The sequence below is a fragment of the Leiobunum rupestre genome, chromosome 4 (assembly GCF_980474605.1).
Source record: "Leiobunum rupestre chromosome 4, qqLeiRupe1.1.hap1, whole genome shotgun sequence".
NCBI classification, from domain to species: domain Eukaryota; kingdom Metazoa; phylum Arthropoda; class Arachnida; order Opiliones; family Sclerosomatidae; genus Leiobunum; species Leiobunum rupestre.
In genome coordinates, this window is record NC_143387.1 from 26,744,905 (window position 1) to 26,771,573 (window position 26,669).

Genomic DNA, 26,669 nt, shown 5'->3' on the forward strand with positions numbered 1-26,669 from the left:
TTTTCTGGCAAACTGCCCCGTAAAGTGCTGCCCCCTGTGCCTCGAAGTAACACCCCTGCAATCTGGCGTCACCTATGAGCGGGAAAGACAACTGGAAATTTTGAAAAGACTTGCATTAGCAAGCTTAATGGCGGCTAAGTTTCAGCTAGGCGATCCCGTTTGGTAAGAAATTACTTATAAAAGCTTTTAAAAAAGAGAGTTAATTATTAAATTATATATCAACTTAAAGATGGGTTTCTAATCTATGTGTTAACAATAATGTTTTTCAGGGCAAAGATGAAGGGTTTTTCCCCATGGCCCGCAAAAGTAAGTAAACTGACTCTTCTGCACTTCTATGTCTCTTGACGCTAAGCCTAACGTAAACGTTGAAAAGGCGGGATGCCGTCCCTCGATCTTTTCAAAAAATGCACTGTTTTGAATCGAGATATGAAGGGGGCGGCCATAAAGCGTATATTTCAAATTTGTTTTACATTTTGGGGTTAATTTGGCTACAATTGTCCTATTTTGTCTAACAAATCTGAAGTTAGTTAACATTAAATGAAGAGTAATACTGAACATTAAAATTTCAGATTGTGGAGCCAACGAAAGAAGTGAAAAGGCCATCAATGAAGAAGAACATGTATTGTGTTTTCTTTTTCGGTACAGACAACTAGTAAGTATTAGTCCTTAAATTTCGTTGTACATATATGTGAATATTATTAGGGTGAGATTTATCTTCTTTTTTTTTCCCTATCTCTTCTCAGCGCATGGGTTCAGGAAGATCTAATATTCCCTTATGAAGAATACAAAGACCAGTACATGAAATCAAGCAAGAAATCTGGATCTTTTAAGGAAGCAGTGGAGGCTATTATTGACTACCTTGAAGGAGGACCAAAGGTTAGTATGACTTTTTCACATATTGGTTTCCATTATGTTGGTTCTTTGGTTTTTTGTTTTGCAACTGCCTCTTATGTGCACCGCTTATTGGCTTGCATTCTAGTCTTAAAATGGTGTTATAATTGGAAAACATTTGAAAAGTAATTGAAACCCTGTAGGTAGTGGTGAACCAGTGAAACTTGTAGATTAGCCTAGGTGTTTAGACATAACCCTTAAAAGCAAAGAAACTTGGGAGTTTTTTTTAATGAGGATGGTATTAGAATTGAATGGAAATAGAACTGTGGCAAACTAACCCCTTTTTGTGGGAGACGCAACGCCTAATTATCACAAAATACTACAAATGACTCTAATATGCAGCTTATGCACATACAATTATGAATGTGTATAATACCAATTACCAACTTTTCCAATATGTTAAAATGCACTGTTTGCTAGCATTTGCACTAGCATAGGCTCATTTACGTGCATTTTAATCCTTGATATGGTAGTTGTATTTTCCTCTCAGTGCTGTAACTAATACATTCAAATCCTCTGAAAACAGAATTTTAATGCCCTTTTATATTTGACTACTTTTTAAACATTAATCTCTTGTCCCCCCCCCCCCCCCTGACTACACTGGCCCTCTTATTTATTGGAAATTTAAATTTGAAGCAAACCTGTTGACAAATAGAGAAATAATTATGAATAACTTCTTATTAAGTGGTTGTCATTCTCCAAGCCCTAATTTAATGCGATCTCGCGAACATTTTATACTTTTATGAGTAGCTTCTTGGTATTTGATAATAAATTTCTTGGGAAACTTGTTTAATCCGCAAAAAATATCAAGGTTGATTTCAAAACAGCCTTATTTTAACAAATACTAGTTAACATTATATCAAAATTCAGCTTATTGAACATAATCCATTTAGTTCATGTGTTCAACATGAAATGTGACTTCAGTTAGTTTACTTCCAAATAGCAAGGATGTTATACTTCATAGCTAGTTTAAGCGTAAATTGTTTAAAAGAAAAATCAAGCTCCTCCTCTGATTAACTCACTAATGAAACTCACTGATTTTTTTCTTCTTCCATACTATGTTTGGGGGTCCCCCTTACAAACACTACCAATACTAAATTGACTTGTCTCATATCAACAGTGTTCCTAAAATGTCACTTTTTTAGAATAAATGTTGTGTCAGCTGTAAATAATGACAATGGCAAATTTGACATATAGTGGCAAATAGGAAAAATATTTTATTTTGGTAGTATTACATGGTAATTGCTATAACTTTTAGCGAGGAATATAGCACAAAAATATTTTATTGTTTTACAAATTGTTTCAAACTTTCAATCATCTGACCGAAGTGCAAAAAAAATAAAATAGCCAAATATTTCATATATTTGCAGGAAAAAAAAATAATAAAATAGCCCAATTCTTGGCAACCCTGCTTTGGATAATTACAGAAATAGCCAAAAATTGTTTTTACAGTATTTCTTTTGAAAAATGTATTATATTTATTACATTTTCTTATATTTGACACTATTTGTCAATTTGCCACTAAAAATCATTATTTTCCATGACACTTTTTACCACAATAAATATCAGGTGGTATTTAGCACCTGGAACACTGTGTATCAAGACTTGGCAACCAACACATTAACCTTGAGCTTAGCTAATATTAGTATTAAATAATGGGTTATTCTACTAAAAATTTTGTTACTGTTAAATTTAAATTCAATTATGTCATTAACTAAAATAGAATGATTTTGAGGGCCAGTGTAAAGTAGTTTATTTAGTCCCTGAATATTTAAAAATACATAGTTTTCACGTAGCTAATTAGTTTCACATGAACATTTATGCCAGATTTCATTTGTCTGTTATAAGATTTGGCACAGACAAGTTGGGTTCACAGTGAAATGGATTTAGCCTATTATTTGAAACTATGTATAAAATTAGTTGCCCATATATTCAGAGTCAGAAGTGTGACCTTTTGCTTTAAATTGTATTTTCATCACTGCATTAAATAGTTTTCTGTTTGCACATAATTAATGTTCATGATTCGTGTTGTTTATTAATAACTTTTTTTTTATCTTACGTAATATTTGGTACATGTGATATTTTTTACTATGCCCTACAAGCTTTAAACCCAATATCACTTTCCCTAAAACCACTTCTCTGAGCCATTGGGAAAATTTCCACTTCCCACAAAACTATTATATAAAATGAGCAGCCCAGAACAAGGTTTTAAAGGATTTTATGTTGTCAAATGTAGAATAAAAAGGCCTGTAGTTAGCATATTAAAAAATATTTGACTACTAACTTTTTTTGTTTTATATGAATACATGCAGAATCGTAATATGTTTGAAAGATCATGGTTTATTTTGCGTAAATTAGAACTAAATTTTGTAATTATATAAAATTAGGCCATTTCGTTTGGCGCTATCTGATTTTTTTTTTGAGTTTTTAGTCTAATTTAGTTGGGTTGGGTCTAGTGGTCAGTCGTCAATCCTTTAACGCCTTGTCTATGTTCGGCAGGCCAAAAGCGGTGATTTACCTTCAATAGAAGAAGAACTGGCCAGCATGTTTCCCATCGGCTCAGAGAAGCGACGCAGTAAAAAAATAACTACCCAAAAAGAAAATTCTCGTTTACCAAATACCTCCCTTTCATCTCGGAAGGTAAGCTTTACCTATTTATGGTCCATAAATTAAGCTGTTTGAGCGCCTAATTACATTAACCCTACCCCAGTAGTGCTGCAAAATAGTGTCATGGTTGATTCAAATCTGTAGTGTAGCTTATAAACATTCTGCTTTGAAAAGACTCACAATCAACCATATCAGCTATCATGATTATAAAACACATGTTGGCTCTACTGGGCTTACAGTATCAAGCACAACCAAGACGTTTTGTTTGCTACTGTAGTGCTTTATTTAACCTAATCATTAACGTATGTTATATAAGGTTGGTTAGGCATACTCCCTGGCTCACTCTTCTTGAAGAACCCCTCTCCTTAAAAACGTACTCCACTGTTAAATAGTTACAAAGAAATCCTCAGTTTACTATTTTTTGGCTTTCTTTAACTTTCAAATGCCAAAATTAATCATTTTTAATTATTACTAATAATAATAAAAATTATTAATTAATCATATACAAAAAACCTCATTAGAATATATAATATTTCGTTCATTTTGGTATTTCACTGTATTGCTTATTAATTACATTCTTATTCAATTTCTTACATTTTGTTTCATTATAAATAGGTGGATTCTCCTTTGCCAAATTCACCTGAACCTCCCCAGAGTGATGAAGGTTCAATAAACACAGAAGCAGTGAAACCTGAACGCAAACGAATTCCAAAACCCAAAAAAGTAAGTAAACGCAGTAACTATAAGCTTTTTTATTCATTTAATACTCCCTATATTCTAAAGCCTCCTTAGTAGGAAATTTTTATGTATTACACTTGAAATCTCTAAGGCCATAATATGACCTGGAGAATTGGTGGAGCTACGTTGAATGTGAGAGTTAATACTTATTTTCAAATTTATTGTCTGAACATTTAAAAAACTATAGATGCTATTCAGTTGGAAAACATACCGGAAAAGGAATTTAGATAAACTTCTAGGATAATTTATTATTTTCTTTGCAAAATTGGTTTAGTTACGCATAAATTTAGTATCTAGATCTTGAAATTAAACAAATGAGGTATGGTGAATTCTTATTCACACCAAGGCTTAATCTTGAATCAGCTGCTGAACTTACAATAAACTTATTGTCTAATTTATAAGATCCATTCGTCATCATGGTCAGTCACTCTGTGACACCAGTCTCTATTAGTCATTCCAAGTGTATAGATATGATTTCCTGGTAGTATGTATTATTTTTGTAAAACTTCCTACTGGTAAGTAAAAATTTTAACAAAGTTACAGTTCCCAGCTAAGAATTACTGCAAAGAATAGTAGAACCCCCTCACCTCATCTAATAGACCAAGTAAGAAACTAGGCTGACAACATTTCACAAAGATCTCTGAAATATATAATTGCATAATTCTCACCATGGTCAAATGGTGGAATAAAAAGCTTTGCATTCAGAGTCTGGGATTCCGAAGTTCCCAATGATTGTTGTTAAATGAATATATATACGCTTTTATTTAAAGGAGCCTAGCAAATAACTGATCACCCTTTTTATACATCCCCTAAGTCTTCCCACGAACTGTTCTGATAAAATTTTAAATCATTTTATAATCGTCATAGACTGCCAACAAAAGAACGTTGTCTGATAGCAGTAGCACAAGTTCGATGCCTGGGACAAAAAAGCAACGGATGGACAAACACAATGAAAAGAATTCAACTTTCAATTCTGTTGGTTCACCCGATGAAGGAACTGACGGAGCCGCAGCATCACAATCTCCTGATCACGGAGGCACTGGAGATGGTCCTCCAAATGATGCTGTAGCTGCTTCTCCTTCCTCTTCTCACAATTCTGTCTCTGTCACTCGCCGTTCAGCTTCTCCAGGTGTTTTAGGAAGTCACTTTAATTCTTCATTGTCCACACCTAACAAATCGACCAGTGGACTACTTTCCAGACCCACATATGTGACTAGACCTGTAAATTCATCTTGGTTTTTTATCTTATTATCATTATTTTCATTTTTAAGCCTACACATACTTTTATGCCCGAGTGGATCATATAAAAAGTTAAAACTTATTGGAAAAGCAAAACCTTTGCCCAGGGTAATTCCCTAATTTTGGTTTCTCAAATCAGCTAACACAACTGAGTAAAACCTTCTGTGCGCATCAGCTAACACAACTGAGACTAAATTTTACACAAATCATTTAGCACAACTTAGTAAAAAGAACTATCTGACTTTCAGAACAAACGTATATAATATAAGTCTAATGTTATTTCATGTACCTTCAATGGCTCAAGCTGTTTTTCGAAATACATTCCGTAAAGAGAAATAGTGTGGTGGAGGGGGGATACATTAAACGCTTTTTACATTTAAGGTAGTGTGGCAAAGTTGTTGGCACTGGGTCAAAACCTTAAAACCACTTCTGGGTTTACTTTTGGTTTCATACACACCTGAAAAATCAGGAAATTATTTTTTTGACTGAAAAATCCCAGGGAATTTTCGGGGGAACTTGAAATTAGAACATATTGCTAATGAATGAGTATAGTAGAAATCCTACCAGGGCCACTCATCTAATTGACTTAAGAACATTAAATAAATAAATTCCTGGTTAAAAATTTTTACTGCAGAAGCACTTAAACATTAGGTGCCATTTTTTGTATGTAACCTTACTGAGTACTTCCGTTTTAGAAACTTCGCAGAAGTCTTAAAGGGAGATTATATCATTTGACAAATAGGGTTAGCTAGTCCCCTTCTGTACCTTGCCCTATTTCTGAAATTCAAATGATTCTGTGGCATTTTAAAGCAAGAGTCAATGTTAGCTGTGGCTGGGCTAGCCACACAGTTTAAAACTCCTCTATCTTTGTTAATGTTAACCTCTGGCAAATTAAATAATATTCACCATAAATATCGAGATATGGTTTGCAGTTTTGCGAGAAATTCTCACTCCTGTTAAGGTACATGTTTAATTTATTGGGCTTAGATGAATACTTCTCTCGTAAGTTATATAGTTCTGTTATCATTAAAAAAAATTAAAATGGTTAGTTTTCTCTTCAACAAATAACAGTATCACTACTAGAAAGAAATCCATTATCTGAAACATCATAACCTGGCTTTGTGCCCAGTTATGATTAAATCTAATTGTACCAAAAGAGCCATAAAAATTAGTATTATTAAAAGGTTCAGAATGATCTAATCAATAATCACTTCTAAAAAAAATTGTATATAATCGTAAATAACGGATATTTTGCGCTAATTAACCATTATTTCAAGTCTGTGTAAATATCCTATAATTCGTGAAAATATTTAAACTCAGGAGATTAGTGGTTATGAAGACCATTGTAAATCTTGTAATTGTTTTTTAACATTCTAAATTTATTTTAAAATTTAACAATTTGAGCACCCTTGATAAAAAAATTTAAGAGGTTGAAGAAAGTTTCTATTAATGATCAAGGCAATAAATTTTTTATAAAAAAAAACAATTTGGATGGAACTAAAAGTAAAACACAATTTGAGGCAAAAAAATTAAACAGGTTTTAGGTCAGATTGAAATAGAACGTTTTTCACGTTGAAAATTTAGTTTTGGTCACTTAATTTACGCAAGTGTTTTCTGCGAACTTAATAGTGAAAATTTAATAGATAGTAAAAATGCAAGCTCGGTAATTGCCAAAAAAATGAGCTTTTTAAATTGAAAATACAATATCTGGCTTTTTTCTATAGCACATTAGAAGTTTTTCAGATGTTAACTTAGCTATATTTCTTTGCATTTTCCTTGACACCAATCCACAATTGTCTTAGAAAAAAAAGCGTAAATAGTTTTTATATTAGTCAATTTTAGTTTAGAAAGCTTGACTTCCCAACTGAAACTGATAGTGAAAAATGATAAAAAGGAATCTTTTAAAATTAAGTTTGTTTACTGCAGTTTTCTAATAGATCTTTCTATAAAATAGTGCTTCTGTGTTAGCAATCTCTACTTTACTAAGCATAGCTATTAAAAAATAAATAAAAATTTCAGAGAAAAAATATATATTTTGCTACCCAAAAAAAACATTGATTTCTTTATAAGGATATATTTTAGCATTAGTAGTGAAAAAAATTCCCTTGTAAAAGTTTCAAATCCATTACATTATTAGTTAATATTTTTTCTTGAAAGTATTTTGCCAATACCCTGTTATTAAATAAATATTATTCTAAATATTACTTTGATACAAAATTTTTCTCTGTTCATCAATTAGGTAACGCCTCCGTTAGATGTTGAGAGGGTATCTGAGGTATTAAAGCAGAAGAAAGTGGTGGCCTCTGATTTGAAATTTGGTTTCTTGGGTCTCGGAATCATGGGTCAAGGAATTGTCAAGAACTTGCTCAATTCTGGACACCAGGTCATAGTTTGGAATAGGACACCATCTAAGGTCAGCTTTTTTTAACTTAACTAGTTTTCTAGGCCCATATTATTTACATAAGCATATACCGCGTCCTAGTGGAATATCCAATGTGTGCAAGTTTTACAAACAAAGAATTGGTATTTTTTATCAAGTAGCTTCACACAAAAGGTTAACCATTAAAAAATAAAAAAAAATTTAAACCAAGCTATTTTCTTTTGGACATAATGCTTAAAGAAAACTGCTTACAGATATTATTGGAACAGCCCCCTTTTAGTAGATACAATCCCGTGTACTATAAATATTATAATTAAAGGATAAAATGGTAAAAAAGGCTGTATTTTAAAGACTGTACTTAGGCAAAATATGCCTTCATGGTTAAGAGATCTTTTACTGAAGTATTGTAATTTCGATTTCAATATACCGCAAGTAATTGAATTGCAATTTTGGTCTGCAATGTCAATGGTGAAAAAGAACCCTATTAAAGTAGATTTGGAGTCAATTTCCCAATTGAGAAACAGGCCAACAATGGGAATACATCCATGAATTTCAACAGTAGAGGGATAATTGAGCTAATGGCTATAGTAGTTCAGTACCATCAAATCGAAGAACATTGTTTCTTTTGCACTGCCAGATGCTACTTCTACCAAAGATCCTTTCAGTCTTGGTTTACCATAGGTGCACAAAAACATTGTGAAAAGCTAAACATATGTAAAAAGTATGCTATCAGTAATACCACTCCGAAGCTTTAACCATGGCCATCATTTTGAGGGAAAATTTTTTCTCACCCCACATAAGCAGAGTTGAGTTAGACTTTTTAGCACTTTCTGAAGACATTGGCCACTGCTTAAAGTGATTTTACGATGGGGAGGAGGGCACAGCGTTCCACTACTGATGGCTGCTGCAGATGGCAAGGGTGCTTGAAAAATGTCTCTGAATAGTCTAGTAAAATAACTTGCCAAAACTAAATAGTGGTGCTAAGAATTGTTTTCATGTTAGATAGAAAATTTAAAACTAGCCATCAAATTTGTAACGAATTTTTGGCCAGAAGATATACTATTTACATAATTGGTGTCTGAGGGTACATCTACTGCGTTTTTGCCATTTTGGGAGCACCAACATAAATTTCCATTAAATGACTAATGACATATTGGTGTCAAAGATACATAAAAACAAATGATTTGAATTCCTTTATTTACCTAAAACGCAAGTTAATTATATACACAATTGAAACACTCAAAACAATGAAAATTCCAACAAGCTTTCATTTTATTCCTCATTCAGTCTATTTAAATTACGGGATAAATTCTCAGCCAAAATAATGTGACAAAATTACACATACTAAAAAGGAAAAAATGTACCATTATTGAGACTAGCCTTATGGACTCGTTATTTAAGTAGTTTTTTTTTTCCGAAAATTTTACCCTAGATCTAATTTACAGGCAATCATAGAGATACGATACGCTTTAACTGATAAAGTCGAGAGCACTTCTTCCCCCCTTTTTTATAAGATTTTCAATTAACATTGAAAGGAAATGGTGCAGCAAATATTTTATAAGATGGATTATAGTTGGGTCTAACCATGCCGTACAAAGCCATCTTATTACAATAAAAAAGCGGCTTTTTACTGTAATCCATTTGAAATTTGCAGGGTATTTGCAAATTACAAAGTTTCTCTATATTGCCTTCAAAAACCATTTAATTGCAAAATTTGCGTAAAATCGAAAGGGCTAAGATTGATATCTGATTCTGCCTGCAGTTCCAGATTTACTTTATCACATTCTTATCATTATTAACCCAATAAGGTTTAGTTTTTTTTTTTGAAAATTTAGATTTTCTTACAAAAATACTCAGGGTAGGAAGGATTGTGGTATTCTAGTAAATTTTAAGTTAATCATTTCAAGCAAAAATTAATTTTATTTGCTTAATTAGTAAAGATAATCATTAATTGTCTCAAAACTTGAAAGACCTTATTTTTATTATTTTTTACACAATCCTTTTAAAAGTAAAAGTAAAGTTAAATGGAAAATAAACATAAAACACTCATTGTTATGAAAAAGTAGACTTCTTAAGAGTGTTATTAGTAAGGGACCGTTTAATACAGAAATGTAATTGAGTTTGTAACTACCAGTTTATCACATTTAGAGACAATGAAACTTTAGTGAGTTTAAAGTCTTCTAACGCTAGGAAAAAATCGTGCTGGTTTTTGAAGGAAAAAATTATTTTTCCTAGTTAATGGCTATGTTTTCTCCCAACAATTGAAAATCTAAACAATGGTTTCACTCGCCTCATCCCCCACATCCAATTTAAAGGTAGAATCAGTCAATGTGACACATTGAATATCCGTTGGTTCTTGATGGTCAGTGCACAAACTGCTATCATCACTGCTACTTTGGTCAATACTTAATTTGTGGACGATAATAACCGGGGTGAGGTAAAGATCAGAGGTTGAAACTCCAATATCCCTCTTGGCTGGTTTCTGGTGTAAGGCCGTCAATGGTTGCATTATTAGATTTTTCTCTTCCAAGTCATCCCATACCACTCCATACTGGTCAGGTTTATCGAAGTTAATGGCAGATATTTCGGAAGAGCTGTCTTCTGGTGTGTAATAAGCTGATATCTGACTCTCTGTATCTAAACGGTCCCTCAGCAAAGGGACGGCTGAAGAAGACGAACAAGGCAAAGATTGTATTTCTCCATTTGATTTAGTTGGTATAGAGCAAGGTTTACTACCAAGATCCACCCCCGATAGTATATCCAACGGGGGCAAGTTGAAAACTGAGTCAACTCCCAACATTTCAGGTTCAAATACTATTGAATCTGTTCTGGCGCAAGTTGTTTTGCAGCTTTCAAGGTTCAAGGTTTCCAGGATTTTATTTAGATGTTGTTGTTGGAGTTTGTAATTCTCTCTGAGTTTGATGAACTGATGGGCACTGTATTTACGAACTCTGTTTCTTTGAAATACGTAATTTTCCCTCAAACGGTCAATTTGAGAAGTGCTGTAATCTCTGACAATTTGTACTTTCATGTAGTAGTTATCTCGAATCCGATCTATTTGCAAGGTTCCGTAATCTCTGATATCTCTGAGTTTTTCTACTTGAGAAGAGTAACTCTCTCTGAGCTTTTCCATTTGTTGCATGCAGTTATCTTTAATCCTTTGAACTTGAGATGTGTAATTGTCTCTCAACCAAAGTAATTGCTGGCTTTTATAGCTTTCCATTGAATCCATAAGATTCTTAATTTGTTTAGCTCTTGGAGACATTGAGCAACATGGACAGGACCAACCGCAGTAGTCCATAATCATGTCAATCATGATGCCAATGAGAGTAAAAAGCAAGAAAGCAAAACTTGTAGCTAATCCTACTAGAATGCTCATGATTTGGATGTGGAACCTATAGTTTGCATCTATTTGTAATTGAATAATGGCAGTGGCATTGCTCAGTGCGTTGGAAACTGTGCAGTAATATAAGCCAGCATCTGATCTCTTGATATTATGGACTTGAAGGCTTCCATTTTTCAGTAAAGAAAATCGCTTCAGCTGAGAGGAGTCTAAAGGCTGATGATCATATTGGTGGGCTAAAGGATGGTTATCTGTACCATTAATGAAGGATTCAAGATCAGGAGGCTCAGTTTGATTCAAAAGCGATTTATTCCAATGAAAGAGTAGATCCCCTGGTGTAATCCACGTTAGAGTTGGTTCTGGAAACCCTCGAATATTGCAAGTCAAAGTGGCAGAGGAACCAAGTTTGTAAGTGCTCTCTGGATTATGTTTCGTGGTGACGTTTGCATTAAGGCACACCATATGATGGTCTAAAGCATCCAAGATTGGTGTTCCCATAATGTTTGAGGGACTTTGGCAAGTAGTATCAATTGGCGAGGACATGTGACTCTGGTGATCCCCTAACCAGATAAGTAGCCAATATAAGTGGCAGTTGCATTCCCAGGGATTTCCTTTAAGAATGATCCACTCTCCATGACCAAGAGGATCAAAAGTCCCTCTAAATAAACCCTTCAGTTTGTTATTTTGTAAGTTGAGAACTCTGATGTTGTGTAGGTCTTTAAAAGCGGTGGCGTCGATACTACTCAAGTTAGAATCTACCAGATTCAAATGTTTCAAACCAGTTAGGCCTCTGAGACTATCGCTGCTTAGCCATGTCAGTTGATACATATTGTACATGTAAAGTTCCTGGAGTTGGCTGGAAGACGAGAACAGCCCATCGAAAACCATCAAGGGGTTGTTGCTAAGATCCACGTTCCTTAACTTATCCATTGGTTTGAAGGTCCCCTCTTGTAGTAAGGTGAAATTGTTGCTGCTCAAATCCAGCGTGGTGACTTGGCTCAAACCTTTGAAGCTGAGGTATCCGATGGTAGTTATATTGTTGGCACTGATGTCTAAGAGGACTAAACCACTCAAGGAGAAGAAGACAGTGTTGCTGATTCTCTTGATTCTATTATTGGTTATACGAAGGACCTTCAAATTTTGTAGGTTCTGAAACCATTCATGTTCGATGGTATTCAGCCGGTTGCTAGACACATCCAGAACTTCCAGAGACCACAGGTCAAGGAAAGCTTCTCGGTCAATGCCAGCAATATTATTGGCTGACAGATCCAATTTTCGAAGGTCCTTGAGGCCAGAAAATTGGTTAACTGAGATATGCGTAAAGTCATTTCTAGTCAGATTTAAACTTTCTAAGAAAACCAACGTTTTAAAAACTTCAACAGGGGTGTTGGAGTTTAGTTTATTCCCACTAAGATCCAAATCCTTAAGGGTTGAAAGGTCCTGAAAGGTATTTGCATTCAATTTGTACAAGTTGTTATTGGCCACATTTAGACTTTCCAACGTTTCTAAGCCCTCCAAGTCTGAATAACTCAGACTGATCAAACTGTTAGTGTTTAAAATTAAATTCAATGTGGTTTTTGGAATGTTGCCAGGCACAATATTTAGATCTCGGTTCCCGCAGTCCACAGTAAATGTTTGACCTCTTGTTAATGTTAACGAGCAGTCGCATTTCTGAGGACATAAATCGACTACCTTGGGAAGACTTTTCTGGCGAGAGGGCTCAGCACGGCCACTAACAACCGCTGTTGATTGACTGACCAATAGTTGTAGCGTTATGATAATCAGGCACTGACGGATTAGGCTGAATTGTGACATGGTTCTAATTTATCGTGAAAGGATATTTTGTTGTATAAATAGATAGTTCAATTAGGAATGGTTTGGACGAAGTTCCTTAACTCTCAGCTCTTGAATGACCCCTTCTTCTTTCCCCTTTTGCGACTGAAAATTAACAAAAGAACAAATAAAACTTATGTTAAAGTATAGTATATATTATAGGCCTCTGTGATACGCTCTCTCTCAATTATTATATTAATCGTAGATAAATTCTAATAATTCCTAAAAATCCATTTAAATATTTTTAAATACATTTTTCAATAAATAATTTATGCAAATGTTTTCATAATTGGCGATATATTTTCATTATTAACCGTAGAGCGAAATAAACGTGAGATTTTGGTCTAGTGCCAAAAATAGAATATTGATTGGGCCTACCAGAGTAAAAAGTCTCGGAGGTTCGAGTACAAATACCATCGCGGTTAGGCTTAGGTTATTACGTAATTGGTTCAAAGAGAGCGCCGGTGTCTTTTTTATTTTTAATAAAAGGTATGCCTTTACTTACCCAATGGAAGAATTTCCCAACTTCAACGATCCCGGGGTAGGATAATTTATAGAAATGCTATGATGAGCATCGTGTCTTGTATTCGAATTTGTCAACATTTCCACCAAGCGAAACAAGGTTAAAAATCGCTCTCTCTTATATTATTCATAGTAAAATTCGGTACGCGCTAACCTCGCGACTATGTCGATTTATATTCGTTAAAATAAAAAATATTATTTTGGGATTTAGGGTATCCGGTGAGACCTAATTTATTTAAACGTTTGAAGCCCGCTTTCACTGAGACTCCGCTCGAGAGACCCGAAAGCTTGTTTAGAAAGCATAAGAGGTTTTTCGTCGGGGGCCTAATTTTAATAAAAATGAAGGGAATAATCGTGGACGCGAACTCTCGGTAGTGAATCCGCCGAAAATCGCTTCGCAGTTCTTTGGACCCGATAAAGTTAGCGAATCCTGTACGTTTTCGCCCCCTTCCCGCCTCGCGCGCCACCCTCCCTACAGACGCTTTTATTCCGACCAGTCCCATTTTGATTCGAGGGGGTGCGACGTGAATCGCCTTCTATCGCTACCTCGCCCGCCATCTCTCTCTCTCTCGAGGTACTTCTTTATCAGGAAAATCCGCCTATAAAGCGAGCTTTGATATTTATACCCAGTCTTCTCCGCTACTTATACTCTCGGTATCGATATTTCATATCTTGGCTTTATCCCCTCTCCTTTTATTTACGCTAGGGTTAAAAGGGGTGAAGGTCACCCTCGTAAGGAGGAGACTTGTGCAATGGAGTTCGTGGTTTCTATAACAACCCGGGGGGGAGGGAGTTTCGAAGACCGTGGGTCATTGTAAAGTTGCGTGACTGGCTTATATTGTTTTTCTTTTCCGAAAGAATCTTACAAGTAACAACTACCTTGTACGTCGCGTCGCTCTACTTATCTTTAACTCCGTAAAGTTTCCGAATGTACTGTAAAAGTTAAATATCATGGAAAATTTAGTTATATCAGTTGTCCGTTGAAATTTGTAAGAAAAAAATTATGGCGAAACCTGTACCTATTTTATAAATATTAAAACTTTTAGCCATGGTTTATTATAAATTGTTAAATTTTAAAAAAGCTGCTACTTCATGACTTAGTTTTTTTCTAAGTCATGAAGTAGCAGCTTTTTTAAAATTTAACAATCTGTACCTATTTTCATGCCAAACTACCTTTTTTTTCCTGCCAAGTAGCTTTAGTTTTTTTCGTTCACCGTTTTCTCTTCATTGCTTGTTTTTTACGACGAGTTGAGGAAAAATGAGAAATACGAAGTAATTTTCATCATCATCATCGTTCTTTTGTTGTTCAATTCGTTGGCTGTCTTATCGCTGGAGACTAGTGGAGGAAGAAACGTGAATTTCGGCACGTGCGCTTCCCCTCACGCTCCATGTGGAAAACCCCGGATTTTGAGTTGAGAGACCCAGTTTCCCCTTCGACCGCAGTGTTGTTCCTTTTTTCAGAGTTTACATCGCATCGTGTAGACCTAGAATCTGAGATTTACTGTCGTACTCTACCCCAAAAAAAACTCCATTTGGGGGAGATATAGAGGTCATTCACTTCTATCGCGAAAAACTGGAAGAAGGAACACTTTTTCTACAAATTTCATCTAATCATTATCCCAATTAGAATTGAATCTTTTTTAATCGGTTTTTAAAGTTTGTGGTATTATTGGTATTAGCTTTCTTTTTCCCCTTCCTTAGTAACTGACATCCTTCAGTGTTACCCGTGATAATAACCATAATTTGTATTAACTACTGCAATCGTGATTCCCCTTGAATAAAGCTGAACCATTCTTTTTGATCACCCAGATCACTCCTTATCAACAGTCGTTTTGCGTATTTCAGTTTCACGATAATAAATATCGCTACTCTAGAATCTTAAGACTGCGATTTTTAATGTACAGGTAAACGCTTCTCTATTGACTGTTAAGCGTTTAAATCTTCTTCAATTTATTTCCTTCACCCTTAATCGTTAGATAAACCTATTGTCTCTGAGCTCTCCATATGGATGGAACGGATATGTTAGGGGGGGATGGGGGCACACAAACATTAGCTTGGTCTTTTTCGCGCCTTCTTAGCCACCAAGGGGTGCTTTCTCAAATTAAATATTGTAGGCCCATTTCCTAAAACTTGAGGGAACCACTGCACCCTAAAATAAATGTTTTTTCAGAAATGTTTCAGTTTCGTACTTATTGAATGACTCTTGTTACGTCTTCTGTTGCCTTATTTACGCCTTTAGTTTTTACGTTTTAAAAAACCGGTTTTAACAATGGATATTTCTTAGTAGTCTGAATTGTTCTGGCCAACCCGGGTCAAAACGCGGATGTGAATTCTTTTTAGGTGGCACCCTACACCAAAATTTCGGTATGTGTCTCCTCTAAATGTTGCTTGGTTCATAAGCTCCCTAAAGTGTATCATTGAGTAACGGATAAAGCCTCTTTTTAGACTCTTTTATTCCCGAAATAAACTCAACTTTCCCAAAATAACTCGGCGAACTTGCACCCATCTTTACAAACAAATCTTCTTTTCCTCGTCGCCTAAGATACACGTATTGGGGTGATAATACGGGTAAACTGGAATTCCAACACTTAAAATAATAAACGCGTGTATTTCGTCGATTTAATGCGTTAAAAACACTTTAGCAATTGTTTTTCTGGCCATCAAGGCGACGGATGCAGCTGCAGCTGCGGATAAAATTTGGCAAGAGGTATCCCTTTATAATCGCCCGTAAATTCATTCTTGGCAAGTAGTAAAATGACGCTAATTTGCGTTTGGTGGCACGGTTGTTGTAGCAAATGCCAAAACACCATCGAGAGACTAGTTTTATTCAGTATCCATTGATGAGTTTATTTTCTAGCACTCTTTCTCGTTTTAAAACAGAAGCTCTATTGTTATTCTTCGACGCTTATCGCGCGATACACTGACTTTCGCATTGTCGTTTTTTTTGTTCGAGGATAGGGAAGCGTTGTTTAGCCTTAATTCCGAGCTGATGAGATTAGCAGCGAGTGCTGAAAAAGCGAATTTAGATATGTTTTGAATTTTCTAGCTTGTTTGGTGTTTCGCTCTCGGCCACTGTGTACAGCGCATGGGCGCGAAATCGATCAATAAGGAGGCGTTTTGCGCGGGATTTATGGGTCTAGCGCGTTTTTCTTTCAATATGGCCTTGATTTCAATTGACATCGAGAGTTGTTTATATCGTTTATTCCCTCGTATTGTATAAATTATCCTACAATGTTTTATTTGCTTGTACAATTTTATCCAGGCATATTTATTTTATTACCACTGATAAACTGCTCAAAAAGCTTTCGAAGAGTGGGCTTATGGAAAAGCAACAGTACAAAACGTAAAACGTAGATTGTGGTCAGCTTTAAAAAAAACAATGGGACTGATAAAGATATTGATGTACGGAGCGCGCGTTCCTGCGTGGTAAGAGATTCTCGTCTTTCGAATCCGAGTTCGAATCTCTCAAGGAAAAATTCCAGTTCAGCCCAACAAGGAGTCTTGACCTTGTAGGCCACGAAAATCTTTCTAGAATCTATCGCCTTTTGCCCGACCCAATCGCCGCCATTTTTATGTCTGTTTTTCTGTACTACAGGGACCTTTTTATGAAAAACTTATATTAAAAGACGATATCACCCAGCGTCTTGTTGCGCCCTCCGCGGCTTAGACACTGTCAAAAGCTCCCCATACAGGGTCGTAACCCGATTCGTCCCCGATATTTGCAACTTCATTACGCTGCCAATTTTTTTAAATTTAAGAAAATAAATTTAAATCGCAACTTTAGTTGGAGTTAACTCAACACGATTAACAATCTCCGTTAATTTCTCCTATTTAAGTTAGTAATTGCGTTAATAGAAGATACTTTAATATAGGTCTCCAACGATTCTTCAAATTCGAAAAAGCGAGCTTCTGCTAATGCATGTGGGTAGCAGCTAATAACAACAAACACAAGGATAACGCAGCTAGCCTTTAAACACGGCAACGCAGTGTTGTGTACAAATTTCATTGGACGAGCCTTTACGCTGAACGTTTTACGGGATTAAAGACAATTTCCGAGTTTTCCCCTTCCGACGGAAGCAGGCACTAAAGCGTCTAACCAATGAAAAATGTACACAAGAAAATAAGCGACTTTTTACGGGTTGTGTTCTCCTTGTGTGGGGCGCTGTGTTTGTTGCTCCTAGGTGGTAATGCTTCCACTTTGAGGGATTTTCCGACATAAAAGGGATTTTATTTTGGAAGAGAGGGAAAATAAAGGGTTTTTTGAAAATTAAGGATTTTGGGGATTTTCCAAAATTTCGCCACGAGTAAAATTAACTGAAATTTCGGAGGCGTACTAGCACTTGCTCTCCGAGCGCGCCATTCTGCCAGTGTTAGTGTGTCTCAGATTTTAAAATATTTTTAAGTAAAAAGTTTTTATTTGTATAAAAGTTATAAATCTTATTGTTTTAATCAAAAAAAATATTTAAGTGGGAGAAAAAATTGATTTTTCTTTGTGGAAGGGAAAAAGGGATTTATTAGAACCGACAGAGGGAGAAATGAGATTGTCCAAGTATAAGAACTGGTAGGTGGTGCTATACAATACCTCCATAGACGAAGTTCGGAGAACCGGCTAAGCTTGGCTTTTTGCACTTTTGAAGCGCCTTTGGAAACCAAACTTTAAAGCGTATATAACCTGTGATATTTCAATCGCCTCCCAAAGGGTTTCAATATTGTCCGCTCCCTCCGATGACTCTTGACATTTTCGACGCTGCTTTGGTGTTTGTCGCGGACGTAATTCCACAAATGGTTGGAATTAGGGTTGTTAATTTTCCGGAAAAATAAAATGCGGAAAAATTGCCAGAAAATTTTCCGAATTGCGGAAAATTTTCCGCAAATCGGAAAAATAAAAAATTTAAACATAAATTACTTTTCAAGGGTTTTTAATGTTTTAAACTTTTTATCGATTTAAAATGACTAATATCAGTAAACATACTACAAAACATTAATAGTGTTACATTTCAACCAGTTTAAACTAGTCTATAGGTTTAGTTTTACTTTTAGATTAGAAAAAATGAGGTGAAAATGCCGCTTTATTTAAATTTGCAAACAATATATTAGACAATTCATGGAATGAAAACGTTTTTAATATTTTTCGGAAAAATACGGAAAATTTTCCGGAAAAAAGGCCTCGGTAATTTTCCGGAAAATTTTCCGAGCGGGAAATTTTCCGACTTACAACACTAGTTGGGATTATGTAACTTATGTTATATTCCCTTTAAGGCTCATTCAATGTGAAATTAATCAAATAACCTAAATTAGTTTGATGTTGATTGTTAAGCAACTAAATAATTGTAATCAGTTGGGTCCGCTCTACGCTATCCGCGTCTTAAGACCCGTTCAAACTAGTCAAAATATTTGCCCAACTTTGTTTTTGAGCGCAGTTTCATACTCAAGTTCTAGAAGAAAGGTCAACAATATTAATTTTTTAATTGAAATTTATACGAAAATTATTTGATAAGTATTTGTAACTAAGCCCCGGTCATGAAAACTTACATAACAAAAGAGTTTGTGTGTCCAAGAGTCATTCTGGAAATATTTTCTCCGTTCACTAGGTTTTACGAGTCGTGGTAATCAATGTTGACTCTTGCGAATAGGCCTTGAATGTATGGGGTTTATGTAGATAGGACAAGTTTACAGCCTTGCTTATAAAGTTTGTAGAATTTAACGCGCGTCCATTAGGGGGACATGTGTTGGTTTTATAAGCGGGAAAAATGCGTATATGTAGATTTCACTTGATAAGTTGTGTTTTTCCGAGTTTCTTAACATAATTATCTTTTTTATACGGGATAAATAGTTAAAGAATATTGAAAATAGTCCTATTGAATAAATGACACTGTTTACGTTTTAACGGTAATTTCCGAATGCTTTGGCGATATTGCGAAGCTAGCTTAGTAGACGATTATCACGTTGGTGCTCTGTTTAATACAGGAAAGCCAATTTCGCATTCCCGCGGCCCAGGGTACTTAAACGTATACGTTACAAATCATTCGTAATTAACACTAATGCCTTTTTTGGGACCAAAATTTATTGCAGTGCCGAGAGTTCGTTAAGGCAGGAGCGACAAAAGGTCAAACACCCGCTGACGTGGTCCAAGCGGCCGACATCACATTCTGTTGCGTGTCCGACCCGCTGGCGGCCAAAGAGGTGACGTTGTTATTACTTATATTGACCGTTGAAATGGCCCCCTCCGAGGAGAGGCGGTTTTACGGAGCCGTACTAATCGCGTCTTCTCTCTTTCCTGGCGCTGAAAATAGATGGTCTTTGGAAATTGCGGCGTCCTACAAGAGATCGGGAACAACAAAGGATACGTTGAAATGACATCAATTGACCCCGAAACATCCGCCGACATCGCGGAAGTACGTTTACTCTTGCCAAACAAACCAATATTCCGTTGTCACTCGTCAAAGGCTTCCTCCGTCGCCTTTCTAAATTACCTCCAGCGGTGTCATATATTAGGGTTTAGTATAATAGGATCTCAGCTATCTAGATAGTTACGTCGTAATGACAGCGTATTCTAAATAAGCGTTTGATATTCCCCATTCTCGAACTGCAGTTAGGGTATTCATATTTGGTCCCGGAAATATTTTGATCCTTTTACGTAACTTTTAGCCTCTGTTATCTTATGTTACATTATTGGCGCAGGGTTGCCACGGTACCTGGAAATCCTGGAAAATTCAGGAAATTGGAAAATGGGTTTAAAATTCAGGGAATTTTAAAAAATTAGTCTAAAAATCAGGGAATTATAAAACCTAATTCAAAATGTCAGGGAATTTGAATATGGGTCTAAAACTTAGGGAAAAGATAGGGAATTTTAAAAAATTAATCTAAAAGTCAGGGAATTTTACAAAAATAGTCTATAAATCAGAGAAATGTCAAGGAATTCAAGCTCGGTTGCAAATAGGAAACCTTTACTAAAATCTAAGATTAAAAAATACAAAATTATGACACAATATAAGTCAAGAAAAAATCTCCGGAGATGGTCAGGGAAAAGTCGGGGAATTTGAATATGAAAAAACTGTGGCAACCCATTAGAATATGTGGCTGCAACAATAGTCTCTTTTCGGGAATCCCGGGCGATATTCTCCGCCTACTCGCGATCCTACCAGTAATATTCCCCCTTCCCCGGAAAAGTGGAAGGGCTGAGGGGCGTGGTTTTTCTTCCAGGAATCACGAATTGAAAAGGGTGCCACCCACATGTTCTTTGTTAACCTGAATACGTTCTTGATTATACTTAGGAAGAATAACTTATGTTGAGACTATCCGAGGGTATAGAGTAGTATCGCTCGGTAGCTTTGGGCTATGGCCGCCATTTTGAGGGCAGTTTTTTATCTATAGGAAAAAGCATGGGTGACGTCGACATACGTCACGCCGATATTACTCTATTCTCGTCTAGTGTTCCCATGACACGTGAGGGGGGGAGGAAAAACGCGAGAGCCAGTTCACCAGGACACAATCGTATGATTAAATCTTATTAAAATAAAATTGGTAGCTTTGGCGGTATAAACATTAATCTTGATTTATTAGGACACCCTGTAACAGAGTGATCTGCCCCTCCGAAAAAAGCCACCTGTGTGTATTTCAGTCGTGTCATAAGTCTTGGAGAACCAATAAAGTTTCGGGCTGATTTGATTGACTCCTAAAGGGAGGGTGGATTGCCAGATACACTAAAAATCGTCCCAACATGGTCATTCTCTCTATTAATAAATACGTTCTTGTTATAAACAACTCAGAAATATGCCAAAGCCGAAAAAACATTTATTTCACCAAGATTATTTCTTTTTCTTAAAGATTTGACGGAATTTACGTCATTTAACGTCTTGATCACGACCATTTATAATTATTTCTATTTTGAGATAATTGTTAATGTTGATACGATTTTATCCCGGTATCTCATTGGTCTAGCCATTGAAGCGCACGCCGGTGACGTTTTTCCTCTCGTCACGGGGGGGGGGGGGGAATCGAATCGTCCCACTTCAGTCATTATGCCTAAGTATAAATAAATACATTCTTGATGACGTTTTTTTTTAACATTTCGTACACTTTCATAAATTTATTAACATTCAATTTAATTTAAATTAAAAACCTGAAAATATCAGGAAATTAGATTTTCCACAGAAAAGTCAGGGAAATTCCCATTTCATAAAAATCAGGGAAATATATAAGAGCTCAAAAAATTTTCCCTAAATAAAATAAATTTATTTATATCAATCCAATATGGAACCAATTTAGTTTACATGTCAATCATGAAATGAGTAACTCTGTACCTTTTAGTTTTAATTGTGGTTATCACGGAAATTGGTTAATTGGCTTGCGAATAGTTGTATAAAAATGTCTCTCATTAAGGCTATCCTAGCGAGGAACGGACGCTACTTGGAAGCTCCCGTGTCGGGGTCTAAAAAGCCAGCCGAAGACGGAATGCTAATCATTTTGGCCGCTGGAGACCGCTCCTTATTCACCGAATGTACCACGTGTTTTCAAGCTATGGGCAAACACGCCTTCTACCTTGGTATGTACTCCGACGAATCCCCGACATGGTGTGCAAAACGTATATTAACCCTTGTTTTTGTGGTGGGTTGACTTAATCAGGTGACGTCGGAAACGGATCGAAGATGAATCTAATACTAAACATGTTACTGGGTACCACGTTGGCATCTCTAGCGGAAGCCATGGCGCTGGCCGACAGAGCCGGACTGGCCCAACGCGATCTGATGGAGATTCTGGAATTAGGAGACATGAACTGTCCCGCGATTGTGGACAAGGGCCAAGGTAATTTGCTGGTTTTTACGCCCGTTTCATTTAGGGAAAGAATATTGACCCGAAGTAAGCATACCTAAGCGAATGTCGCGACAATTCGAAAAATCAAAAAACTAATTTAAAAAAAATAGGCTTAACAAGTGGTTTCAATGTTTGCCTTCGCGCGCTACTCAGTTGCGTTTTGTCCCTTACACGATTCAATTTTGTTTCTCTTGCATGTGCGGCGTATGTGTGTTCTGCCCCTTTTCGAACAATAAAATCAATCGTTAAGCTATAAGTGAGCCGGCTAGAAAGACGTTGAATTCAACATTTTTCGAACGCAATTTGGTCGATATGTCCGGACTAACCGTGCGTCAATTTTACGACAAGTACGAAGTGAAAATAATGGTGCGAGAAAGGGCCAGAAACGAAGAGAGATCGCGCGTCTTTAAGAAACCGTACGGCGTGGTTAAGCCAAGCTACAATCGCGTATCCACCACGATCAACGACGTCGTCGTTACCACCGCCAAGAAACCTCGCAAAACGAGCGCCTTCAAGATTGCTAAGATTGCCCCCGTTTCGGCGAGCACCCTTCTCCAATTATCCGCCAACCTATCGGCTTCCATCGACAGGGTGGCCAGAAACGTCACCGAGGACGATGACGTTCAATCGTTAGATAGCAACGGACCCCAACTTAACGTTAAGGTTCCTAAAAGTCCCAAAAAAGAGAAGAAACCGAAAAGCATCGATAAAGTTAGCGCGAGAGGCACCAATTACGAGAAGACTATTAATAGCGTCATCGAATTGTACTCTCTAACGACGGACCCAGAGTCCGAAACGGACGAGACCCGACACAGCGTCGAAACCCGCATCGCCAATAGAGAGAGCTTGCCAAAACCGAGTATTCCTAATCAACAACAACACGTACGCGTCAACTTTCCTAAATCGAATCTGAACGAACGAATGTTTTTCGCGATGGAAAATGGTGGGCGAGCGCCCAATCTCAACGACCTGAAGGGAAACATTCCGGAGAAGAGGACCATTTTAGTCAGACAGACCTTCGAAAAGTCGGATGTCACAAGGGCTCCTCGAGCGACTGACGCCGTGACCGTGGAGGTTTTGATGCGTCAAATGGAGGGACACGTCACCAGGAGGCGCCTGAAAGAAGAACTGGCCAAACCCACTCGTTTCGTCAAAGAAGGGAAAAACACCAACGCGTTCAGGGAACCAATCGCGAAACCGAAAGCCAGGTTCGACAAGGCGCTACACGCTGCTACTACTTCGTCAAAAACGCCATTGAAAAGTCTCGCTACCTTATCCACTCCATCGACTTCTGGCGCTAAACAAATTCAATCTTTGAAAATCACAACACCCGGTAAAAACTCTCTCGTCAAAAAAGCGGCGAATGAACCTAACAATTATCGTTATAACCTGGACCGTCATTCTAGTACCGAACCTGTAGCTGATACTGAAAATCGCGAAATCGGTACATCTCCGGCTGAAGTTTCAAAATTTGGTTCTATAACCGAACCTAAAACTACGAAAACTGCCAGAAAAAGTACCGCAAACTCTACTATTTCGCCGGCGAAGGTGTCTAATAAAACCAATGATCCTAGACAGAAAATGGCCAACTTATCGCGAGAATCGGAAACTAGCGATAAAACTGAAATCGCGACTACGAGCGGAGTAGCGTTGGTTCGTACAGTAGCTACCGTCGAAGAAATAGCGAAAACTACCGACCAAATTTTAAAACGTCTTCCTAGAGCCCGAAAATCTACCAATATTTCGAGTCTCGTGAAATTTAGCCCCCGATCCCCAAATCTACCCGTGATCGTCAACGTGCAAGCTATCCCGATGGGCTTGTACGAAAACCAGACCCCTCTTCAAACACCCGCCAGCAAGCGACAAGTGGACGAAGATAGCGACGTGGAAATTCTCGGACAGTATCCGAGCACATATCGCTGCCAAGGGCCGCCGCGATGGTCGAGCAAACGGAACCAGAACTCGATAGAAATGATAAATTTGGAATCCGATTACGAAAGCGAGGTCGAATCAGTTGGCGGAGATACGTTAAGTATGTCCGATAGTTTGGTGATAGAGGACGAAGACGTCGCGGAGGAAGTCGACAGCCCATCCAGTGAGACGACCACCAACCGTTTTGGCGTCCAATCGCGCCCCGTCGATTATAGCAAAGTGTATTATCGAATGGACAGCGCGTTGGGCCGCTTGAGAATGACAGTCAAAGATTACCTTAAAATTAAAGGAATTACGCTCAAAGAATTTTCCGTTCCTGTTCGCGATTTTTCCCACCTTTAGAAAAAAACAATTCGAACGGTATTAAGAAAGAAGTACAAAAATATTAGTTACTTCCTTTTAAACAGTCATTTAATAATTAATTATAGAGATACAATTTTTTATACCGAATTGTAATAGCTTTACAATTGTATTATGGAATTAAATAAAAAAAACATTTTCATTTTCCTAAATTCTAAAGTCGTCGTTCTTTCCGCGCATTTTATACGTAACCTAGCGAAACGCTCTTAGCTGTCCCTTTAACGTTTGTTAGGTAAATGTAGAAAATGACATTGAAATGTTTTCTCCCTTTTTTCAGCAATTATTGAGGGCACTTTTCCGACCAGCATGCCTTTACAGCATATGCAGAAAGATTTGAGGTTAGCTCTCGGCATCGGAGACCAGTTAGAACAGCCGCTCCCGTTGGCCGCGTCCGCCTCTGAGGTCAGATCTCTCTTTCGAATCATGGTGGTATTGCTGGACCCGGATAATCTCCTCTCTACCCGTAACGCTCGACTCGATTTTGATTCGAGAGATCTCGTTCTTTAACGATCTCTTGGCACAAGTCTATCAGAAATATTCCACGAGTATGTATCTTTAGCTGAGATCTATAGTTGCCAAGCAATGGCAATTATTTTTGCAACGCGATACTAGGAGACGAAGCTTGAGTTCTGAGTCTCGACAATTAAAGGGAGTATAAACTAAATCCAAAATTTATTATTATTATTACCTGGTGGCAGAAATGTTTAATTCGTTGATCCACTATGTAAGCATGGAAGTTTTTATACGCCCTTTAGCAAATGAAGGAATAAGAAATTTCATACTTGTGGAAATTGCGATTGTGCTAATGGAATTGTTCCAGAATCGAGTATTTATTGCGGAACACGACTGTTTTGGGTAGAACGCGTCAGTCAGCTCTTGCGTGATTTCGCGTGTGACATTGCTGTCCTGCTGAGTCGCATGACCATTTAAAATTCGGATTTCGTTTCACATCTTATTATTTAATTAATATTTAAATTAGTATCGTCGCCTTAACAAGTTGGTATATCGCATTGTATGTAAAAACCAGAAATAGGGTGGTTTGTGCGTAGATTGAATAACCTTACCTGGCTGGTGTAACGTAGCCCCCAAAATAAAATAGGTTATAGGTAGGTTTGAGTTGATCGCGTGAATTGTTTCCTGGCAATTTCAAAAAGTCTTACGCGTGTTGCCAAGTCACCTTTACCGTCAGCTACTATATAGTTTCCCACTATTCTCTGACGTCACTTTATTAGTAGTTTATTTAATTATCGACCTTTTCTCTATGGTAGGAATAAAAGTAGTTTTCGCTATGCCACACAAGCCAAGAGCTGGTTGACGCCGAGGTTGAAGAACCAGTTTAATTACTTGAAATAGTTGAATATTCATACGTACACCGTTAATTTTACAGGTTTTTAAACACGCTAAAAGAATGGGCTACAGTGAACATGACGTATCGGCAGTGTACATAAGAGCCCGATTTTAAATATAAAAACAAAGACATTAACTTCATGTGCATAGATTAAATAAACCATCATCATCTTTCTGAAGAAAACTTCTTTGTTTCATTGTTTATCTTCGGCCTGATAATTTCACGCGTTCTCCCAATTCCCAGTTGGTCATATACATTTTTCGGAGAAAGAAAAACTACGTAATTTTGACGGAATCGCGTCTTAAGTCCAATTAAATAAAAATCATTGTTGGGTGATTAACTTGCGTCTTTCGGATGTATTAAGAAAACCAAAACAATTAAATTGTTTTATCCGATATATCTTCCGTTTGTTTTCTGCTCTCGGTAAATGCGGAATACCTGATTTGTTTTGTTTTTCCAACTTTGTTATTGTACGCTTATTGGGCGCCTCTCGGGTGCTAATTTACCTTTATATCTTAACACGATAAAATTAATTTTTGAGCGAAAACCTTTTTTATTTTTCAAAAAACAACTTTTATAGGCTGTAGTATCATTTGTATTTGAATTGTCATTCAATGGACCAGTGCCCGCAGCGCTGTTGTTGATAAATAAAGACCAATTGT

The 26,669-nt window shown here is 36.8% G+C and overlaps 2 protein-coding genes across 4 annotated transcripts; one reads left to right on the plus strand and one right to left on the minus strand.

The window, feature by feature from the left end:
• Positions 1–26,669, plus strand: Ndf (Nucleosome-destabilizing factor). Of its 3 annotated transcripts, XM_090171310.1 has the most exons (14): positions 20–162; positions 270–306; positions 570–652; positions 744–876; positions 3,391–3,531; positions 4,114–4,221; positions 5,104–5,457; positions 7,715–7,888; positions 19,626–19,736; positions 19,847–19,948; positions 21,936–22,098; positions 22,179–22,358; positions 24,937–25,061; positions 26,047–26,669. In XM_090171310.1, exons 1-14 carry the CDS (start codon positions 128–130, stop codon positions 26,119–26,121), a joined length of 1,821 nt encoding a protein of 606 aa, XP_090027436.1. In that variant the 5' UTR covers positions 20–127; the 3' UTR covers positions 26,122–26,669. The 3 variants fall into 3 exon arrangements, with proteins under 3 accessions (XP_090027434.1, XP_090027435.1, XP_090027436.1); XM_090171308.1 differs by lacking the exons at positions 24,937–25,061; positions 26,047–26,669 and adding an exon at positions 22,618–24,750 and having other exon boundaries at positions 1–162; XM_090171309.1 differs by lacking the exons at positions 3,391–3,531; positions 24,937–25,061; positions 26,047–26,669 and adding an exon at positions 22,618–24,750 and having other exon boundaries at positions 3–162.
• On the minus strand, positions 9,048–13,959 carry LOC149947313 (uncharacterized). Its single transcript, XM_090171233.1, has 2 exons — positions 13,537–13,959; positions 9,048–13,136 (listed from the first exon to the last, which is right to left on the minus strand). Exon 2 carries the CDS (start codon positions 13,011–13,013, stop codon positions 10,125–10,127), a length of 2,889 nt encoding a protein of 962 aa, XP_090027359.1. The 5' UTR covers positions 13,014–13,136; positions 13,537–13,959; the 3' UTR covers positions 9,048–10,124.